Consider the following 20,413-nt stretch of genomic DNA (forward strand, 5'->3'; position numbering starts at 1 on the left):
CGAAAACTACATATTCACTCTCATTGTGCCTGGGCCCAATCTTCTCCTCCCACAACTCCACTATTCACAGCCTATGACCCTCCTACATGGTGGCAGAGGAAGAGAACCACTTAGATCACTAAGGAAAACTGACAAAGTATAATCCATTTATGAACAATCAGAAGTAGCTGAATAATCACTTAAAATCAGATGCCTATAGTAATAATGCTCGTATAAATTTCTGATAATATAATTAATATTATATTCAATAGAAGAAAAGGAGTATGTTTTAATTTTTAACAATATTAAACATAGTCATTGGTCAGGTGCAGTGGCTGACACCTGTAAACACCCCCGTAAAAAATATTTTAAAAATTGAGGAATGGATTGGCTCCAGTGATGGGTCTCAGATGGGCTAATTTTTATAGACACAGCATCTGAAAGAAACCTGTCGAGGTATCATATAGAGACACTTATCTGCACGCTCATTCTCCATTAATATAGAAGGGAGAACTGGCATTAGATTCTTTTCAACGAATAAAAGTAAACTCAAGATTTATAAAGAAAAGAGGAGGGAGAGGTTCCAACATGGCCGAATAGGAAAAGCTCCAGTCTGAAGCTCCCAGCATGAGCAACGCAGAAGACGGGTGATTTCTGCATTTCCAACTGAGGTACCAGGTTCATCTCACTGGGGCTTTGTCAGACAGAGGGTGTGGCCCACGGAGCAGGGCAGGGCATCACCTCACCCAGGAAGTGCAAGAGGTTGGGGAATTCCCTTTCCTAGGAAAGGGAAGCCATGAGAGATGGTACCTGGAAATTCAGGACACTCCCACCCTAATACTGGGCTTTTCCAATGGCCTTAGCAAATGGAACACCATGAGATTATATCCCACGCCCACAGAGCCTCGCTCACTGCTAGCACAGCAATCTGAGATCAAACTGCAAGGCAACAGCAAGGCTGGGGTAGGGGCGCCCACCATTGCTGAGGCTTGAGTAGGTAAACAAAGCAGCCTGAGAGATCGAACTGCGTGGGGTCCACCGCAGCTCAAGGAGGCCTGCCTGCCTCTGTAGACTCCACCTCTGAGGCCTGCCTGCCTCTGTAGACTCCACCTCTGAGGGCAGGGCATAGCTGAACAAAAGGCAGCAGAAACTTCTGCAGACTTGAACGTCCCTTTCTGACAGCTTTGAAGAGAGTAGTGGTTCTCCCAGCACAGAGTTTGAGATCTGAGAACGGATAGACTGCTTCCTCAAGTGGGTCTCTGACCCCCGAGTAGCCTAACTGGGAGACAACTCCCAGTAGGGGCCGAATGACACCTCATACAGCTGGGTGCCCCTCTGAGACAAAGCTTCCAGAGGAAGGATCAGGCAGCAACATTTGCCTTTCTGCAATATTTGCTGTTCTGCAGCCTCCACTGGTGATACCCAGGCAAACACGGTCTGGAGTGGACCTCCAGCAAACTCCAACAGACCTGCTGCTGAGGGTCTTGACTGTTAGAAGGAAAACTAACAAACAGAAAGCACATCCACATCAAAACCCCATCTGTACATCACCATCATCAAAGACCAAAGGTAGATAAAACCACAAAGATGGGAAGAAACCAGAGCAGAAAAGCTGAAAATTCTAAAAGCAGAGCACCTCTTCTCCTCCAAAGGAATGTAGCTCCTCACCAGCAATGGAACAAAGCTGGAGGGAGAATGACTTTGACGAGTTGAGAGAAGGCGGCTTCACATGATCGGTAATAACAAACTTCTCCAAGCTAAAGGAGGATGTTCAAACCCATCACAAAGAAGCTAAAAACTTTGAAAAAAGAAGAATGGCTAACTAGAATAAACAGTGTAGAGAAGTCCTTAAATGACCTGACAGAGCTGAAAACCATGACATGAGAAGTACGTGACGCATGCACAAGCTTCAGTAGCTGATTTGATCAAGTGGAAGAAAGGGTATCAGTGATTGAAGATCAAATGAATGAAATGAAGCAAGAAGAGAAGTTTAGAGAAAAAAAGAAATGAACAAAGTCTCCAAGAAATACAGGACTATGTGAAAAGACCAAATTTACATCTGATTGGTGTACCTGAAAGTGACAGGGAGAACAGAACCAAGTTGGAAAACACTCTTCAGGATATCATCCAGGAGAACTTCCCCAACCTAGCGAGGCAGGCCAATATTCAAATTCAGGAAATACAGAGAACGCCACAAAGATACACCTTGAGAGGAGCAACTCCAAGACACATAATTGTCAGACTGACCAAAGTTGAAATAAAGGAAAAAATGTTAAGGGCAGCCAGAGAGAAAGATCGGGTTACCCACAAAGGGAAGCCCATCAGACTAACAGCAGATCTCACGGCAGAAACTCTACAAGCCAGAAGAGAGTGGGGGGCCAATATTCAACATTCTTAAAGAAAAGAATTTTCAACCCAGAATTTCATGTCCAGCCAAACTGAGATTCCTAAGTGAAGGAGAAATAAAATCCTTTACAAACAAACAAATGCTGAGAGATTTTGTCACCACCAGGCCAGCCTTACAACAGCTCCTGAAGCAAGCAATAAATATGGAAAGAACAACTGGTACCAGCCACTGCAAAAACATGCCAAATTGTAAAGACCACCAATGCTAGGAAGAAACTCCATCAACTAACGAGCAAAATAACCAACTAACATCACAATGACAGGATCAAATTCACACATAACAATATTAACCTTAAATGTAAATGGGCTAAATGCTCTAATTAGAAGACACAGACTGGTAAATTGGATAAAGAGTCAAGACCCAGCCAGGCACGGTGGCTCGTGCCTGTAATCCCAGCACTTTGGGAGGCCGAGGCAGGCAGATCATGAGGTCAGGAGATCAAGACCATCCTGGCTGACACGGAGAAACCCCGTCTCTACTAAAAATACAAAAAATTAGCCAGGAGTGGTGGTGGGCACCTGTAGTCCCAGCTACTCAGGAGTCTGAGGCAGGAGAATGGCGTGAACCTGGGAGGTGGAGCTTGCAGTGAGTCGAGATCGCACCACTGTACTCTAGCCTGGGCAACAGAGCAAGACTCTGTCTCAAAAAAAAAAAAAAAAAGGTCAAGACCCATCAGTGTGCTACATTCAGAAGACCCATCTCATGTGCATAGGCTCAAAATAAAGGGATGGAGGAAGATCTACCAAGCTAATGGAAAACAAAAAAAGGCAGGGGTTGCAATCCTAGTCTCTGATAAAACAGATTTTAAACCAACAAAGATCAAAAGAGACAAAGAAGGCCATTACATAATGGTAAAGGGATCAATTCAACAAAAAGAGCTAACAATCCTAAATATATATGCATCCAATACAGGAGCACCCAGATTCATAAAGCAAGTCCTTAGAGACTTACAAAGAGACTTAGACTCCCATACAATAATAATGGGAGACTTTAACACCCCACTGTCAACATTAGACAGATCAACGAGACAGAAAGTTAACAAGGATATCCAGAAATTGAACTCAGCTCTGCACCAAGAGGACCTAATAGACATCTACAGAACTCTCCACCCCAAATCAACAGAATATACATTCTTCTCAGCACCACATCACACTTATTCCAAAATTGACCACATAGTTGGAAGAAAAGCACTCCTCAGCAAATGTAAAAGAACAGAAATTATAACAAACTGTCTCTCAGACCACAGTGCAATCAAACTAGAACTCAGGATTAAGAAACTCACTCAAAACCACTCAACTACATGGCAACTGGACAACCTGCTCCTGAATGACTACTAGGTACATAACGAAATGAAGGCAGAAATATATTCTTAGAAATCAATGAGAACAAAGACACAATGTACCAGAATCTCTGGGACACATCTAAAGCAGTGTGTAGAGGGAAAATTATACCACTAAATGCCCACAAGAGAAAGCAGGAAAGATCTAAAATTGACACCCTAACATCACAATTAAAAAAACTAGAGAAGCAACAGCAAACACATTCAAAAGCTAGCAGAAGGCAAGAAATAACTAAGATCAGAGCAGAACCGAAGGAGATAGAGACATAAAAAACCCCTCAAAAAATCAGTGAATCAGGGAGCTGGTTGTTTGAAGAGATCAACAAAATTGATAGACCACTAGCAAGTCTAATAAAGAAGAAAAGAGAGAAGAATCAAATAGATGCAATAAAAAAATGATAAAGGGGATATTACCACTGATCCCACAGAAATACTGACTACCATCAGAGAATACTGTAAACACCTCTACGCAAATAAACTAGAAAACCTAGAAGAAATGGATAATTTCCTGGACACATACACCCTCCCAAGACTAAACCAGAAAGAAGTTGAACCCCTGAATAGACCAAAAACAGGTTCTGAAATTGAGGCAATAATTAATAGCCTACCAACCAAAAAAGTCCAGGACCAGACGGATTCATAGCCAAATTCTACTAGAGGTACAAACAGGAGCTGGTACCATTCCTTCTGAAACTATTCCAACCAATAGAAAAAGAGGGAATCCTCCTTAACTCATTTTATGAGACCAACATCATCCTGATACCAAAGCCTGGCAGAGACACACACACACACAAAAAGAGAATTTTAGACCAATATCCCTGATGAACATCAATGCAAAAATCCTCAATAAAATACTGGCAAACCGAATCCAGCAGCACATCAAAAAGCTTATCCACCACGATCACATCGGCTTCATCCCTGGGAAACAAGGCTGGTACAACATACGCAAATCAATAAACATAATCCAGCATATAAACAGAACAAAAGACAAAAAACACATGATTATCTCAACAGATGCAGGAAAGGACTTCGACAAAATTCGACAGCCCTTCATGCTAAAAACTCTCAATAAACTATGTATTGATGGGACATATCTCAAAATAATAAGAGCTGTTTATGATAAACCCACAGCCAATATCATACTAAATGGTCAAAATCTAAAAGCATTCCCTTTGAGAACTGGCACAAGACAGGGATGCCCTCTCTCACCACTCCTATCCAACATAGTGTTGGAAGTTCTGGCCAGGGGAATCAGGCAAGAGAAAGAAATAAAGGGTATTCAATTAGGAAATGAGGAAGTCAAATTGTCCCTTGTTTGCAGATGACATGATTGTATATTTAGAAAACCCCATTGTCTCAGCCCAAAATCTCCTTCAGCTGATAAGCAACTTCAGCAGAGTCTCAGGATACAAAATCAATGTGCAAAAATCACAAGCATTCTCATACACCAATAACAGACAAACAGAGAGCCAAATCATGAGCGAACTACCATTCACAATTGCTTCAAAGAATATAAAATACCTAGGAATCCAGCTGACAAGGGATTTGAAGGACCTCTTTCAAGGAGAACTACAAACCACTGCTCAACAAAATAAGAGGACACAAACAAATGGAAGAACATTCCATGCTCATGGATAGGAAGAATCAATATCGTGAAAATGGCCATACTGCCCAAGGTAATTTATAGATTCAATGCCATCCCCATCAAGCTACCAATAACTTTCTTCACAGAATTGGAAAAAACTACTTTAAAGTTCATATGGAACTAAAAGAGTCCGCACTGCCAAGACAATCCTAAGCCAAAAGAACAAAGCTGGAGGCATCACGCTACCCGACTTCAAACTATACTACAAGGCTACAGTAACCAAAACAGCATGGTACTGGTACCAAAACAGAGATACAGACCAATGGAACAGAACAGAGCCCTCAGAAATAATACCACACATCTACAACCATCGAATCTTTGACAAACCTGACAAAAACAAGAAATGGGAAAACGATTCCCTATTTAATAAATGGTGCTGGGAAAATTGGCTAGCCATAAGTAGAAAGCTGAAACTGGATCCCTTCTTTACATCTTATACAAAAATTAATTCAAGATGGATTAGAGACTTAAATGTTAGATCTAAAACCATAAAAACCCTAGAAGAAAACCTAGGCAATACCATTCAGGACATAGGCATGGGCAAGGACTTCATGACTAAAACACCAAAAGCAATGGCAACAAAAGCCAAAACTGACAAATGGGATCTAATTAAACTAAAGAGCTTCTGCACAACAAAAGAAACTACCACCAGAGTGAACAGGCAACCTACAGAATGGGAGAAAATTTTTACAATTTACCCATCTGACAAAAGGCTAATATCCAGAATCTATAAAGAACTTAAACAAATTTACAAGAAAAAAAATCAAACAACCTCATCAAAAAGTGGGCAAAGGATATGAACAGACACTTCTCAAAAGAAGACATTTATGTAGCCAACAGGCACATTAAAAAATGCTCATCATCACTGGCCATCAGAGAAATGCAAATTAAAACCACAATGAGAAATCATCTCACACCAATTAGAATGGCAATCATTAAAATGTCAGGAAACAACAGGTGCTGGAGAGGATGTGGAGAAATAGGAATACTTTTACACTGTTAGTGGGAAACTAGTTCAACCATTGTGGAAGATAGTGTGGCGATTCCTCAAGGATCTACAACTAGAAATACCATTTGACCCAGCCATCCCATCACTGGACATACACTCAAAGGATTATAAATCATGATGCTATAAAGACACATGCACCCGTATCTTTATTGCGGCACTATTCACAATAGCAAAGTCTTGGAACCAACCCAAATGCCCATCAATGATAGAGTGGATTAAGAAAATGTGGCAGATATACACCACAGAATACGATGCAGCCATAAGAAAGGATGAGTTCATGTCCTTTGTAGGGACATGGATGAAGCCGGAAACCATCATTCTGAGCAAACTATCACAAGGACAGAAAACCAAACACTGTATGTTCTCAGTCATAGATGGGAAATGAACAATGAGAACAGTTGGACACATGAAGGGGAACATCACACACCAGGGCCTGTTGTGGGGTGGGGGGAGGGAGGAGGGATAGCATTAGGAGATAAACCTAATGTAAATGACAAGTTAACAGGTGCAGCACACCAACATGGCACATGTACACATATGTAACAAACCTGCATGTTGTGCACATGTACCCTAGAACTTAAAGTATAATTTTTTTAAAAAGAAATAAAAGAGGACAGGGGAGGAGAAAAAAAAATTGAGGAATGTTTGCCAATTAAAAAAAAAAGAAAAAAATAAGGCTCTACCCACAATTTGTTTCATTTTTCTAAGCAGGGCAACAGTTAAGGAGATAGGTTCTGTGGGCTTCTATACTTGATCTATCATTAATTTAGCTAGTGACTTTCATAAAGTTATCCTGGCTATGCCTCAATTTCAAAAAAAGGTGTAAAAAATAACACCTGCCTCATAAGGATGCTGTGAGCATTAAATGAGTTAGTACACACAAAACACTTAGAATATCTGACACTACCTCACAAAGGAAAAATACTATTATAATTACTACTACTATTGTATTATATAAAGGACATTTAATCTCCAGTTTTGCCTACTACCTGCCAATGAATATCTTTGTACAAACATCTTTGTCTACTTATAGAAATGTCCCAGGGTAAATTATTGGCAGAGAATTTGATGCACTCAATTTTACAGGTACCTATTACATTGAAAAAGATGGTTAATACTCATAGTCACTTGATTTAAAACAAACATGCCAATACAATTCAGCAAAGAAAAGATGGTCTTGTCAATAAACAGTGATGGTATAACTGGATATTCACACGGAAAAATACTGAAGTTTATCTCCACCTCATATCATAATCAAAAAATTTACTGTAGGTCACCCCAGCCCTAAAAAAGGTAAACACTTCCAGAGAAACACACACACACACACACACACACACACACACAAATATATCTATGATCTTGGAGTAAGTACAGTGGTCTTAAATGGGAAGCAGAATGCACATACCAAAAAGAAAAAATTAATAAATTAAATTTCAAATAATATCAAGAAAATGAGTAGGTAAGTCACAGACTAAAAGATACTAGCAATACATATAAAAGACAAAGGACTGGTGTCAAGAATACATACAGGCTGGGCACAGTGATTCACACCATGAATCTCAGCACTTTGGAGGCTAAGGTGGGAGAACTGATTGAGCCAAGGAGTTCAAGACCAGCCTGATCAACATAGTGACCATCTCTACAAAAAATTTAAAAATTAGCTGGGCATGGTGGCACACACCTTTAGTCCCAGGTACTTGGAAGGCTGAGGTGGAAAGATCACTTGAGCCCAACAGGTTGAGACTGTAGTGAGCCATGATCACACCACTGCACTCCAGCCTGGGCGACAAGAGACTTTATCTCAAAAAACATATATAAAAAACACATAGAGAGGTCCCTGCCCCACCAATTCGCTCCCCTCGGCACCGGTGGTGGCTGTGCTGTTGTGGTGGTAGCAGCATCCGGCTGCCACAGACCCCACCAACTACCAGCACCTGGTCTGCTCAGCGCTGCAGTGGGCCAGACCAACCACTGCCCCACAGATCCTTTTGGAATAAACCACGGGATTGGGCCTCATCCAGATGTGGTGGAATGTGCCAAGGAAAAACTGGAGAGCTTCATCAAAAATAGTGATAGCTTTGATAATCAGCTCCTAGACCTAGACTATCCATCTAAGAGAGAAGTTACAGGGCAAGGCTAGGTCACTCTGATCTCCTAGCAGCTCATCAAAAGAATTATATGTGCAAGTTGGCAAGCCCCCACTGTAAATCATCTGTCCATCTGAAGATGAAGATATTCCAACACGCACGTATAAAGAAAACCACTGCTGAGATTTGAGTTCTGTGAACCTGCATTTGTCGTCAGTAATTGCCTCCAGATAGCATCTGACAGTCATCGGTATGACGGAATTTACTGTGGAGCTGGAGTCCAGAAAGACCATGAAAATACTACTATAAGTTGGAGGCATATTAGTCACGCCTATAGAGGATCCGTTAACACAGAACCGGGCAAAACACTTGGGAAAGGAAAAATATCCTTGTTTTATCATTTGCTCCACTTGTGCAACCAAGTAAGAATGACAATGGCAAATCAGATTCTGTGGGACTCCCTCCCTGTGCTGTCAGGAATCTACAGGATTTGGCTTGTATTTACATTCGACGCACATTTAGAAATTGCATAAATGATGAGGTGCAGGCCAAGGGGATTCCTCAAAGGGCTCTACCGAAAAAGAAAAAAAAAAGAGAGTTAAACAGAGAATTAATATGTACATATTTGTGGGTAATCAGCTTATTCCTCAGTCTCTAGACAGAGAGGAGGATGAAAAAAATGGAAGAAGGTAACAAAGAAGAGGAAGAAAAAGATCACAGTGAAGCAATGAAGCCAGAAGAGCCACCTCAAAATTTACTGAGAGAAAAAATATCACAACTCTGCCCCTCCCTGAATCTTTAGAAGCTTACTTGACATATCTTAGAGACAAATAATTTAGATCAAGGAGAAAGAATGCCTACCAGTAATTCCTTTAGTCTTGAAAACGTAGCGTTTGTTTTTGTTAGGAATTAAGAGAGAGAATTACTTCTTTCATCAGAGCGAATTATAGTGGGAAAAAGCAAAACTTGTTTCTGTCAGTAACAAAAATAAAAGAATCCCTTTTATAAAATATATTTTTCTTTAAATCTTGGAAGAATGCTGTTTTAGCTCAGAGTGATTTCCAAGTGGAATGCAACAGTAGTCAAGATTTGTGTACTATAAATCCTTTTCTGATTCCTTACAGATTTGTAGTGGTAAGGGTTAGATTTAATTTTATATAAGGTTTAAATAACTGTCAAGTTTATATAATGTGATCTGAATTGCAGTTGTTTGCATTTCCTCTATGAAAACTTTAATAACGAAATCAAATGCTTTGTAGACCTATTTACCTTACTTTTGTTGCAGTCACTGTTGCTGGGTTGCTGTACTTATATTCCAGGGCAATATATGGGTGCAATAACAATACAAGATATTGAATAATTTAGCTTTAAAAATCCCACAAATTTTATGAAATTTTATAGCCCTGCTACTTCTGCTTTTGAATCTCTTGCCAAAAGACATGGGTGAAATATCTGCTTCTCTCATTTTAAGAACACAGCAAGTGAATTATTAAAATAGAAAGTATATACTTAATACAACTCTTATTTGGTATGGACCCTTTACATTTTCAGTATTTTTTTTAAATGAGGTTATCTTAACTTTCTAGCACTTTAAAAGTATATTTAGAATTGTTTTTTCTGTAGTTCACTGTATAAAGCATTTGGTTTGAAAAAAAAATTGTTATGTGTGACTCTTGATAAGACACAGAAAGACGGAATGAGCATGAGTGATGGCCACCTTCCTGGCTGGCTCTAAGTAGCAGGGTAGATCTGATCAGCAGATGCACTTTAGCAAACGGAACTTCTAACTTATCTGAGTATTTATCTTCGACAAGGTAGGGCTAAGCTTGCTTAGATTTGCTTTGGATCTTTCTAGTATAAGAAATATTCACAGAAATTGTTTGTTTTGAAAATCCTGTTCCGAATCATATTGTAATCTTTGGGATCCACGCCATGTTCATTTCACTTCTTCTCATATTTTTCGTGTTTCTTTTGGTAAAATTATAATGGTTTTCATTTTGTACTTAATATTACACACGTAAACCATCCATCATTTGAGCTTTACTGTAGCTTATCAGTAATAAAAACAGTCAGTAACTGCCATTGTTTGTTTGTTTTCCTAGTAAGGCCTGAAAACAGTCATTCTTTGTTAAGAAGGTATACAATGTAACATATTTACTAGTGTTACATGGATTATACTTTTCTTAAAAGAGAAAAAATTTGAGAGTATCAGGGACTACCACGAGCACTGTTACTACAGTAGTTGTTCAGATTTGGTTAAGGAAGCCCAATCAATGTATAGTGAAAGGATTATTATATCTCTGCTAAGATTCAGATATTGTTTCAAAAATCTCAGCTCCAATCATTCCACACATCTAAAAACAAGTGTTTGTACTCATCTAAGCATGAAACTGTCCCAAGTAAGTGAGGATATTTTAGTAATGTGAAAGACACTTTCATGGAAGGTATTTGTTTTATACCAGTGGGTGGGGTGGCAGAATTGGGAGTATTTCTACAGTTATTCTTAGATGATTACAGAAATGCCCCATCTCATTTCTATCTAGGAAAGGAAAAAATCAGTTTTATACTACTGTTGCCATCTGTCAGAAATGTTCATTTTATTTTGAGTTAAATGTTGCTTTAGAAGTTTAATCTTGAATTCCTGGTGACCACATGTTTGTATCTGGAAACCTTGGGGAGAGTTATCATCTGACCTATTCCCCCCCGCTTTTTTTTGGTTGGAGCTGCTGTCTAGATGTGTAAAGACACATATTCTTAAATGATGATTTTACTATTTAGGAGGGAGTTTTTGTTGAGGATATATTTGAAGATTGGCTTTTTCATATTGCCTTTCCTTCTTTGGCCTTGGCAAAGTGTACAGTAGATTTTCATGATCATTGCATACCTTTTGTCATTGAAATATATCTTTTATTTTTTAAATGCATTCATTTTACAGTTGTGACTTTATCATTGACTTTAAGAGGCAGAAATAAGAAATAAAAATTAAAGTGAAAAAAACATACAGAATGCCTACAAATCAATCAAGACAAATAACCTAATTTAAAAATGGGGAAAAGATGTGAATAGGTACTTCACAAGAGCCCTTGCAAAGGGCTAATAAAAATATTAAAACACAACTTCAGTACACTAGCAATGCAGGGGGCTGGTGAGGACATGGAGGAACTACAACTCTCATAAATTGCTGATAAGGATGTAAATTGGTTCAACACTTTTGTAAAGCTGTTTGGCAGTATCTACTTTGGCAGAAACATGCCTACCCTATGATTTAGCAACTCTACTCTAGATATATGTGCAAAAGAAATGAGTCAATACATCCAGCAGAAGATTTATATAAGGATTTCATAGCAGTTTCATTCAGAGTAGTTAAAAACTGCAAAAAAATCCAAATGCCCATCAAAGGAGAACAGATCAATAAAGTGTGTTATATGTATACAATGAATGCTGAATAGCTTTAAAAAGAACAGACTACCAATACACTAATACACACAACAATATAAATGAATCTCAGAAATTATGTTAAACAAAAGAAGCCAGATACATAAAATAAAGTACATACTGCATGATTTAAGAACAGACAGCTGAATCTATGGTGATACAGTAAGAATGATGGTTATATCTCTGATGGAGAAACTACTGACTAAGAATTGACTGAGAAGGGGCCTGAAGGAATTTTCTGAAATGATGGAACCATATGTTGATCTGGATGGTTGTTACATGGATACATACATATGCAAAAATTCACCAATCTATATACTTAAGATCTTAAGAGATATATATACCTTACTGTACACAAGTTATACCTCAGTAAAAAAAGAAAAAAGATAGCCAAATTGTTCTGCATGAAGATGCATCTTACAAATTTTTTGTGAATCAAAGTCAAAGGCAAGGAATCTATTTTGTTCACCACTGCACACTTAATGCTCAATACAGTGCCAGGTACATGGCAGACGGTACATACGTTTTCTTCACTTTTGTTTTTTGGCTAGAAGAGTGTGGCTTTTATTCTATTTTTTCCTATTTTTAACTGTAGGTAACTATACATAACATAAAATTGACTATTTTGACCATGGTTAAGTCTACTGTTCAGTGGCATTACGTACATTCATACTGTTTTGCAACCTTCGCCACCATTCATCATCCATCTCCATAGCTCTTTTCATCTTGTAAAACTGAAACTCTACACCCATTAATCAACAACTCCCCATCCCCAATCTTCCCCCAGTCCCTGGTAACCATCATTCATTTTTTCTGTCTCTACGATTTTGACTACTCAAAGTCTTCATGTAAGTAGAACCATAACAGTATTTGTCCTTTTGTGACTGGCGTATTTTATTTAGCTAATGTCCTGAAGATCCATCCATGTTGTAGCTTACATCAAATTTCCTTTCAAGACTGAGTAATATTCAGTTCATAAGTATTTTTGAATTAATAAATTTACCATAACAGTAGTTTATACAAATTCTAAAAACCAGCCTCTTCATTTCAAATATACCAAAAATTCCAAAAACTAAATATCTAACACATAGGAAAGCTGACAGGAGGAATGAAATAATTATATTCAAGAATATGGCTCACCTTCTTTGGGTCAAGATTCCCCAAAACTGAACTGGCCTGGGGACAAACTTCAGACAGTGAGCAACCAATCTTCATGATATCCTTATTTCTATTGATACTCTAGAAAGATCAGATATAAGATACAGTAAAATACTATATTATAGTGTTACACACTTGAGGGTTCTAAGCATGATAAAAGATTTTAGGCCATTAGAAATTAAATCAAGTTCTTATGTCTGTATTTTTTCATAATTTAAATGAGTTATTTATAAGAAATGAGACTAGGCCATATAAAAAGTTTACTTCCCAATGAGTTCAAATTAGGTAGAATTCAAACAAGATACCAAATATAATTAAATCATATGGAAAGGATTCCTTAAAGATCTATTTGATTGCAGAGCTCAAACTGGGAAATAAAAGATGATCCTGGAATATTTGATGGTATCAGAAAGTAAAACAACGCTAAAAATAAAAAATAAATAAATAAATAATTTTTTAAAAACTGGTTGTGATGGCTCACACCTGTAATCCCAGCACTTTGGAGGGCCGAGGTGGGAGGATCAGTTTTGAGCCGGGGAGTTTGAGACCAGCTTGGCAACATGGTGAAACCCTGTTTCTATAAAAAAAAAAAATACAAAAAATTAACCGGGCATGGTAGTATGCGCCTATAGTCCCAACCACACAGGAAGATGAGGTGGGAGGATTGCTTGAGCCCAGAAGTTCGAGACTGCAGTGAGCCATGATCACACCACTGCACTCCAGCCTTGGTGACAGAGACCCTGTCTCAAAAAAACAAAAACAAAAAAGTGCTCAAAAAAAGAATAGGACATCTTTAAGGACAAGTACCAATTTGTGCTCTTTGGTGAACTTTGTCCCGATGGCCAAGGCTGAATAATTTAAACAACAAAATAAATAATGATAGCATAGGATTACAACCCATGGAATAAATATCCATGAGTTTATATTATTATAAATAATTGAATAAATAAATGGCAGAGAAAAGACAGCTCTTCCTTATAGAAGAATTCCAATTAACAAATGTGGAAGGAATGAGGGGAATAGAAAATCATCATTAGGCAAGCACTACAGCAATAAACAGTAAAATTCGTGGGTGAAAAGTTGAAGAGAAACTGGATTAGACAGCCTCAATAAGTCTCCTAAAACATTTATTAATTACAAAAGAAAAAAGAGTAACTTTACAGTGGAAAAACCTGGAAATTGCCACCCTACCCAAGTGAATCAAGGTTATCATCAATAAGAAGGTATATCACATCATGAAACCCCAATAATGATGTACTGAGAGGACTACAATATCACTTCTGTGGAACTCTTGCTAATCTATTTATAAGAAATCATCAAACAAACCCAAATTAAAGGATACTCTACAAAATAACTAATATTCATCAAAAGTGTCAAAAGTCTTGAAATACAAGGAAAAATTGAGGAACATTCAGAGGTTAAAGGAAACCAAGGATATACAACTAAATACAATTCGGGATTCCACATTGGATCCTGAAACACAAAAATACAAAAAACTGCTAAAATTTAAATAAGGGCTATAGTTTAGTTAACAGCATTGTACTAATGTTAATTTCCTGCTTTTGATCATTGTACTGTGGTTATATAACACATTAGCATTAAGGGAAGCTGGGTGTAGCCTCTGTACTAATTTTGCAACATTCCTGTAAGTCAAAGTTTCTTCAAAATAAAATGTTAAATATATATATGTGTTCTAAAGAAATATACCAACGAAATATTCAATAATGCTAGAAAGAACATGACTATCCGTGATGACTGAAAAAAAAAACTCTGAAAGAGCAGTTCAAAGAACATCATGATGAATATCAAAGTCTCAGCATAGAAGAGGAACTGAATTTAAACCGACCCTGAGAAACAACAGAGGCAACCTTTGGGAACAAACCCCTAGAATCAAAATATTCCATATATTTTTTTCACTATGCAGACTAAAACAAATAGGAGCTCTTTTTTGGTTTGTTTGGCACAATCTCAGCTCACTGCAGTCTCAATCTCCTGGGCCCAAGCAATCCTACCACCCTCAGCCTCCCACACAGCTGGGAACACAGGCATGCACCATGCCTGGCTAATTTTTTTTTTTTTGGAGCGACAAGGTCTCACTATGTTGCCAAGGTTGGTCTCAAACTCCTGGGCTCCGGCGATCCTCTCACATAGGTCTCCCAGAGTGTTGAGATTACAGGCCTGAGCCACCATGCCTGACCAGAAGCTCTTTCTTTCAAAGAAACAGGTGGAGTCAAATACTTCAGATTCCTTCAGCTGCCACCCATCCAATCTGAAGTGTTTGCTTATAAGTGGTTTATAAGGCAGAAGCCCACAGGGCAAAAAATGGAGAACATATGTGAGCAGATTTTCATCCTAATCTGCCTACCCATATTTCCAAATCTCTAGTCTTCTCTATGTCTACATCCCACCCTAACCCCAACCAAATTTGCCAATTTGCTTCCTGAAATAACCACTGCATTCATTTACACACCGTCAGTAGTTTTAATGTTTAATCTTTTCATGTGCATGTTTCCTGTTTTAAATGTTCTTCTGCAAGCACCTCAACTTCATGGTTTAACTCAGAGGTTGGCAAATTACAGCCACCTGTTTTAGTAAATAAAGTTCACTGCATCACAGCTACACACACTCATTCCCATTTTGTCTATGGCTGCTATGCACTATGTTGGCAGAGTTGAATAGCTGCAAAAGAAACTGTATGGGCTAAAAATGGTAAACTACTCATCATCTGATCCTTTACAGAAAAAAAATTTGCTGACTCTTGAATTTGCTCCAAATTCAGTCAACATATTCACAAACAAAGTAAACTGAAATCAAAGTCTAGAGCTGCACTACTGAATACAACAGCCAATCAATACCCACTTAAAATGTGGCTAGTCTAAGTAGATATGCTCTAAGTCTAATACACACACTGGATTTCAAAGACAATATTAAAAAGGAAATATAAACTATCCTGTTTACATTTCCATGCTAATTATATTTTGAAACAATATTTTGGATATATTGAGTTAAATAAAATGTATTTATTAAAATATCACCTGCTATTTTTAGTTTCTTCAATGTGGCTGCCAAAAATGTTTTAAAATTACTTTCGTGGCTCATATATTTCTACTAGACAGCACTAGTCTAGAAAATCTTTTTACACTGATAAATGATGTTTCTATAAAATAAGCTTAAATATAATTTATCATCCAACCTGGGACACTGTTGAGAGTGATGCAGCTGTCACTAATACAGAGACAATGGGCATGGAACCAGCAACGTGTGAGCAACCTTTAGACAATATGCATAAGCAGAAACAAATTTGGCAAATACATGCGCATAAGCAGACACACGAATTTGCCCCAAGTTTTCTATAACATCACCCTTCCGCAATGTTTTATTACATGCAGCCATGCCCCACATAGTGACACTGTAGTCAAGAATGAACCACATACACTGCAGTAGTCCCATAAGATTATAATGAAGCTGAAAAATTCCTATTGCCTAGTGTAGTCCTAGCCATCGTAACATCATAGAACAACGCATTACTCACATATTTGTGGTGATGCTGGTGTAAACCTACTGTGCCCCAGTCTTACAAAAGCACAGCACATACAATTATGTACAGTACATAATACGTGGTAATGAAAATAAACAACTATGTCATTGGTGTGTGTGTATATTTTTTTTTACTATTTTATTTTAGTGTACTCCTCCTACCCATTTAAAAAAGTTACTTGTACAGCCACCTCAAGTCCTTCTGAAGATATTCCAAAAGGGCATTATTATCACAAAAGATGACAGCTCCATGCACGTTACTGACTCTGAAGACCTTCTAGAAGGACAAGAAGTGGAGGTGAAAGACAGTGATATTGATGACCTTGTGTCTTCGTTTTTAGCCAAAAAGATTTTAAAGTAAAAAAATTAAAAGTTTCTTAAAAAGAGAAAAAAAGCTTTAGAATAAGGACATAAAGAATATTTTTGCACAGCTCTACAATGTTTGTTTTAAGCTATGTTATCACAAATGAGTCAAAAGTTTATTAAAAGTTACAGTAAGCTAAGGTTTATTGAAGAAAAATATTTTTATAAATTTAGTGTAGCCTAAGTGTATGGTATTTATAAAGTATACAGTAGTATACGGTAATGTCCCAGGACCTCACATTCCTCACTACTCACTCAATGACTCACCCAAAGCAATTTCTAATCCTGCAAGCTCAGTTCACGGTAAGTGCCCTATACAGGTGTACCATTTTTCAATCTTTTATAAAATATTTTTACTGTATCTTTATATTTAGATACATAAAGACTTACCATTGTAATACAATTGTCTGCAGCATTCAGTACAGTAACATGGGGTACAGGTACACCACACGGCCTAGGTATGTAGTAGGCTATATCATCAAGGTTTCTCTAAGTACATTCTACGATGTTCATACAGCAAAAAAGTTGCCTAATGATGTGTTTCTCTGTATGTATCCCAGTCATTAAGTGATGCATGACTGTATATTTAAGAACTCTGGGTTAATCATATTCTTCTAGAACTTTCTTCTCATATATTCTCCTATTTCCCACATTATGAGTTCACCTCATCCTCCACCAAAAGGAGTTCCCATGCTGTAGGGAGTACAGAGAAATGTAATTTCTTTCCCTTCCATACCATGTATAGTTTACAAAGCCAAAAATTAGCAGATCATTCTGTGCATTACAGGAATTCACCTTCTTAAATTGTGGAACACAGCCCTTTAGTGCTTGCGTTGTATTTAAAACTGAGTAACCTTACCTAACCAACAGCCTCCCAACAGAAAATCAGAAATGTTTCATTCATGCTTCCAATTTTATGAGGAAAAATACCATATCTCAAATTTAAGCCATTAGAAAAAAAGACCAAGATTTTAAAAACTTATCCTCCTTCAAGAAACAATCTTATAAAAGACCCCTAGATGGGGCTATAACTTCACAAATACAACAGGCTCTCAGACTCCAGCAAAAGCAGCCTACAATTGAGTGGAATTCTGAAATCACAATCTTGCCAATTTTCTTTTTTTAAACTTGGTGCATTATGCGCATAATATTCATGTGTCAAGTAATGTCACAGCTGTCGACATTTGTCTTCTAATAATGCCTGGTGATAAATAATTCAATAAATATTAGGCAATGAGAATAATAAATATATTTATTCCTGGATTTTATTTTGTTTTTGTTGAGGAGGAACTGGATTGGGGGGAGATGAGGGGGGATATCAACCAGTTTGTTATTTACCTGGGCCCAAAACGTTACTGCATCTTCTATGTGACTTCCAACCACATCTTCCACTAAAATCAAATCACAATACAAAGAAAATTAGAAATTAATCAGTACCATCTAGCTGTTAACACCCCAAAATAATTTTTAGTGTCAGTACCTTTATCGTAATGTGTATCTTCATCCATTTGGACAATTCCTGAAAAACTAGAACAATTCAATACCTTAAATTAGATTATAATAATCCATCCATTAATAATGAATGAAGACTAAACTACATCATGTTCAATTCTTACAAATGTTTTATCCTAAATGCAGCTTCAAAATTCAAACTCTATATTAAAAATGAACTCAATATTTCCTTCAATAACTCTTTTGAGTATTTTGTAGTATATGCAATTTTATCATATTTAATCTCTATCCTTAAAATTATCTCTTTAGCCAAACTTTTACAAATTTATACTGAACAACTCATATACATTTTGATCACTTACATAAATCAACACTTTGAAACAATGTACATATTCTTTTTTAGAAAATATCCTCCCATAAAAAGGATTTCCACAACGTAAACAAAGAATAATAGAACAAATGCTTTAAACTGTTAGTCTATTTTATGTAAAAGGCATGGTGGTTACTATTTTTGAAGATTCCATGGGATGAAAGACTGCAAAACACATAGAATTTTGCCTATTACTTCAAAAACAATTTTCATTATATATTATACTTTATCACATGCAAAAATATTCCAAAATAAATGTACACTACTATATAATTTTATCTGTAATATAATAAAACATTGCACTTTCCATTTACAAGTGTTGAAGAAAAATTAAAATACAGATTTTTGATTTTTTTTTTTTTACCCCAAACGAAGTCTTGCTCTGTCGCTCAGGCTGGAGAGCAGTAGCAGGATCTCGGCTCACTGCAACCTCCACTTCCCGGGTTCAAGCAATTCTCCTGCCTCACCCTCCCAAGTAGCTGAGAATACTGGCGCATGCCACCACGCCCGGCTAATTTTTGTATTTTTAGTAGAGACAGGGTTTCACCATGTTGACCAGGCTGGTCTCGAACTCCTGACCTTGTGATTTGCCCACCTCGGCCTCCCAAAGTGCTGGGATTACAGGCCTAAGCCACCGCAATTTTTTAAGAGCTTTAAGAGTTGTCTAGGGACACCACTACACTGAAGTTTCAAATGCTCTCTCATTATGAAAAGGGAAACATTAACTCCTCATCACAGAAAGGTAAAATTTTTCAAATGGATTACTTTTGTTACAACTTAATTTTTTTTAAAAATGTTTCGTAAGTGGCATGAAAACGTCTCCAAAACAAGGGTTCTTTTCTACTGGTCAAAAAGCAGTTTTTAAATTCAACTGACCGAAAAGCTGTAAACACTTTTAGGGAGACTATATATTCCCATGGAAGGCATTAAGGCTTAAATTCAGTAAAAGTTAAAATTACTTTGGAAATCTCTCCACACACTCCAAGAAGCTACTTCTACAATAGTTTTTAAATCCTACTTTAAAATGACTTGCCCTGATTATGAAGGAACTGATGCCGTACACTTTCTGCAAACAGAGATCACCAAATGGTACACCCAAATCTCCACTTCGTGATGAAAATTTGGAAGAGATGGGTACACGTAGCTCCCTGACACTTATTTTACAAGGGATTTTGAAACAAATGGCAAAGAATTTTCCAGAAGGGGAAGAGAGTGTGCAGGCTGCGTGACCTCGTCTTCATGGAACTTACTCAGGCCCAAGGTTTTTTCAAGCCAGTTTCGCCTGCCTGCACGCACTCAAAAACTGGGGCATCTGACACTCCTCTGGGGTGGCGGGCGGCTCGAAGGTGACAGAAAACCCTGAAATGGGCCTCGTCCCCAGGATAGGAGACCTAAAACGCAAGAGGCGACGAAAACAGTCCTTGAAGCGGCCACCACTGCACGTACCACAAAAACTACTACTGACCTCACACTTTCCGTTGCAGAAGCTCTAGAAAAGTGACCCTGGCCCCACATACTGGGCTCTCGGCCCTCCGCCCGCCGTAGCACACGTGCAGAAACTTACCGCGCGAGCTTTGGCCGCAAAGGCCCCACACTGCGCCTGCGTGCACAGCGCTGCGCCATCATCCGGTG

At 37.9% G+C, this 20,413-nt stretch overlaps 1 protein-coding gene and 1 pseudogene across 6 annotated transcripts in view; one reads left to right on the forward strand and one right to left on the reverse strand.

Annotated features, from left to right (window-relative positions):
- The window catches only part of STK31 (serine/threonine kinase 31), a 123,129-nt gene extending 102,716 nt beyond the window's left edge, over positions 1 to 20,413 (reverse strand). For 2 of the 6 annotated variants that reach the window (XM_025378916.1, XM_025378915.1), the window contains exons 1-4: positions 20,247 to 20,413; positions 18,440 to 18,486; positions 18,298 to 18,350; positions 13,042 to 13,140 (exon numbers count right to left, since the gene is read on the reverse strand). In XM_025378916.1, the coding sequence (XP_025234701.1) occupies positions 13,042 to 13,140; positions 18,298 to 18,350; positions 18,440 to 18,486; positions 20,247 to 20,296 (249 nt within the window). In that variant the 5' untranslated portion in view covers positions 20,297 to 20,413. Of the gene's footprint in view, positions 1 to 1,293; positions 1,455 to 1,578; positions 1,660 to 13,041; positions 13,141 to 18,297; positions 18,351 to 18,439; positions 18,487 to 19,814 lie in introns of those variants that run through there. The other 4 variants (XM_025378917.1, XM_025378919.1, XM_025378918.1 and 1 more) reach the window with 4 other exon arrangements.
- On the forward strand, positions 8,758 to 9,300 carry LOC112620399 (annotated as a pseudogene).

The sequence above is a fragment of the Theropithecus gelada genome, chromosome 3 (genome assembly GCF_003255815.1).
Source record: "Theropithecus gelada isolate Dixy chromosome 3, Tgel_1.0, whole genome shotgun sequence".
NCBI classification, from domain to species: Eukaryota; Metazoa; Chordata; class Mammalia; order Primates; family Cercopithecidae; genus Theropithecus; species Theropithecus gelada.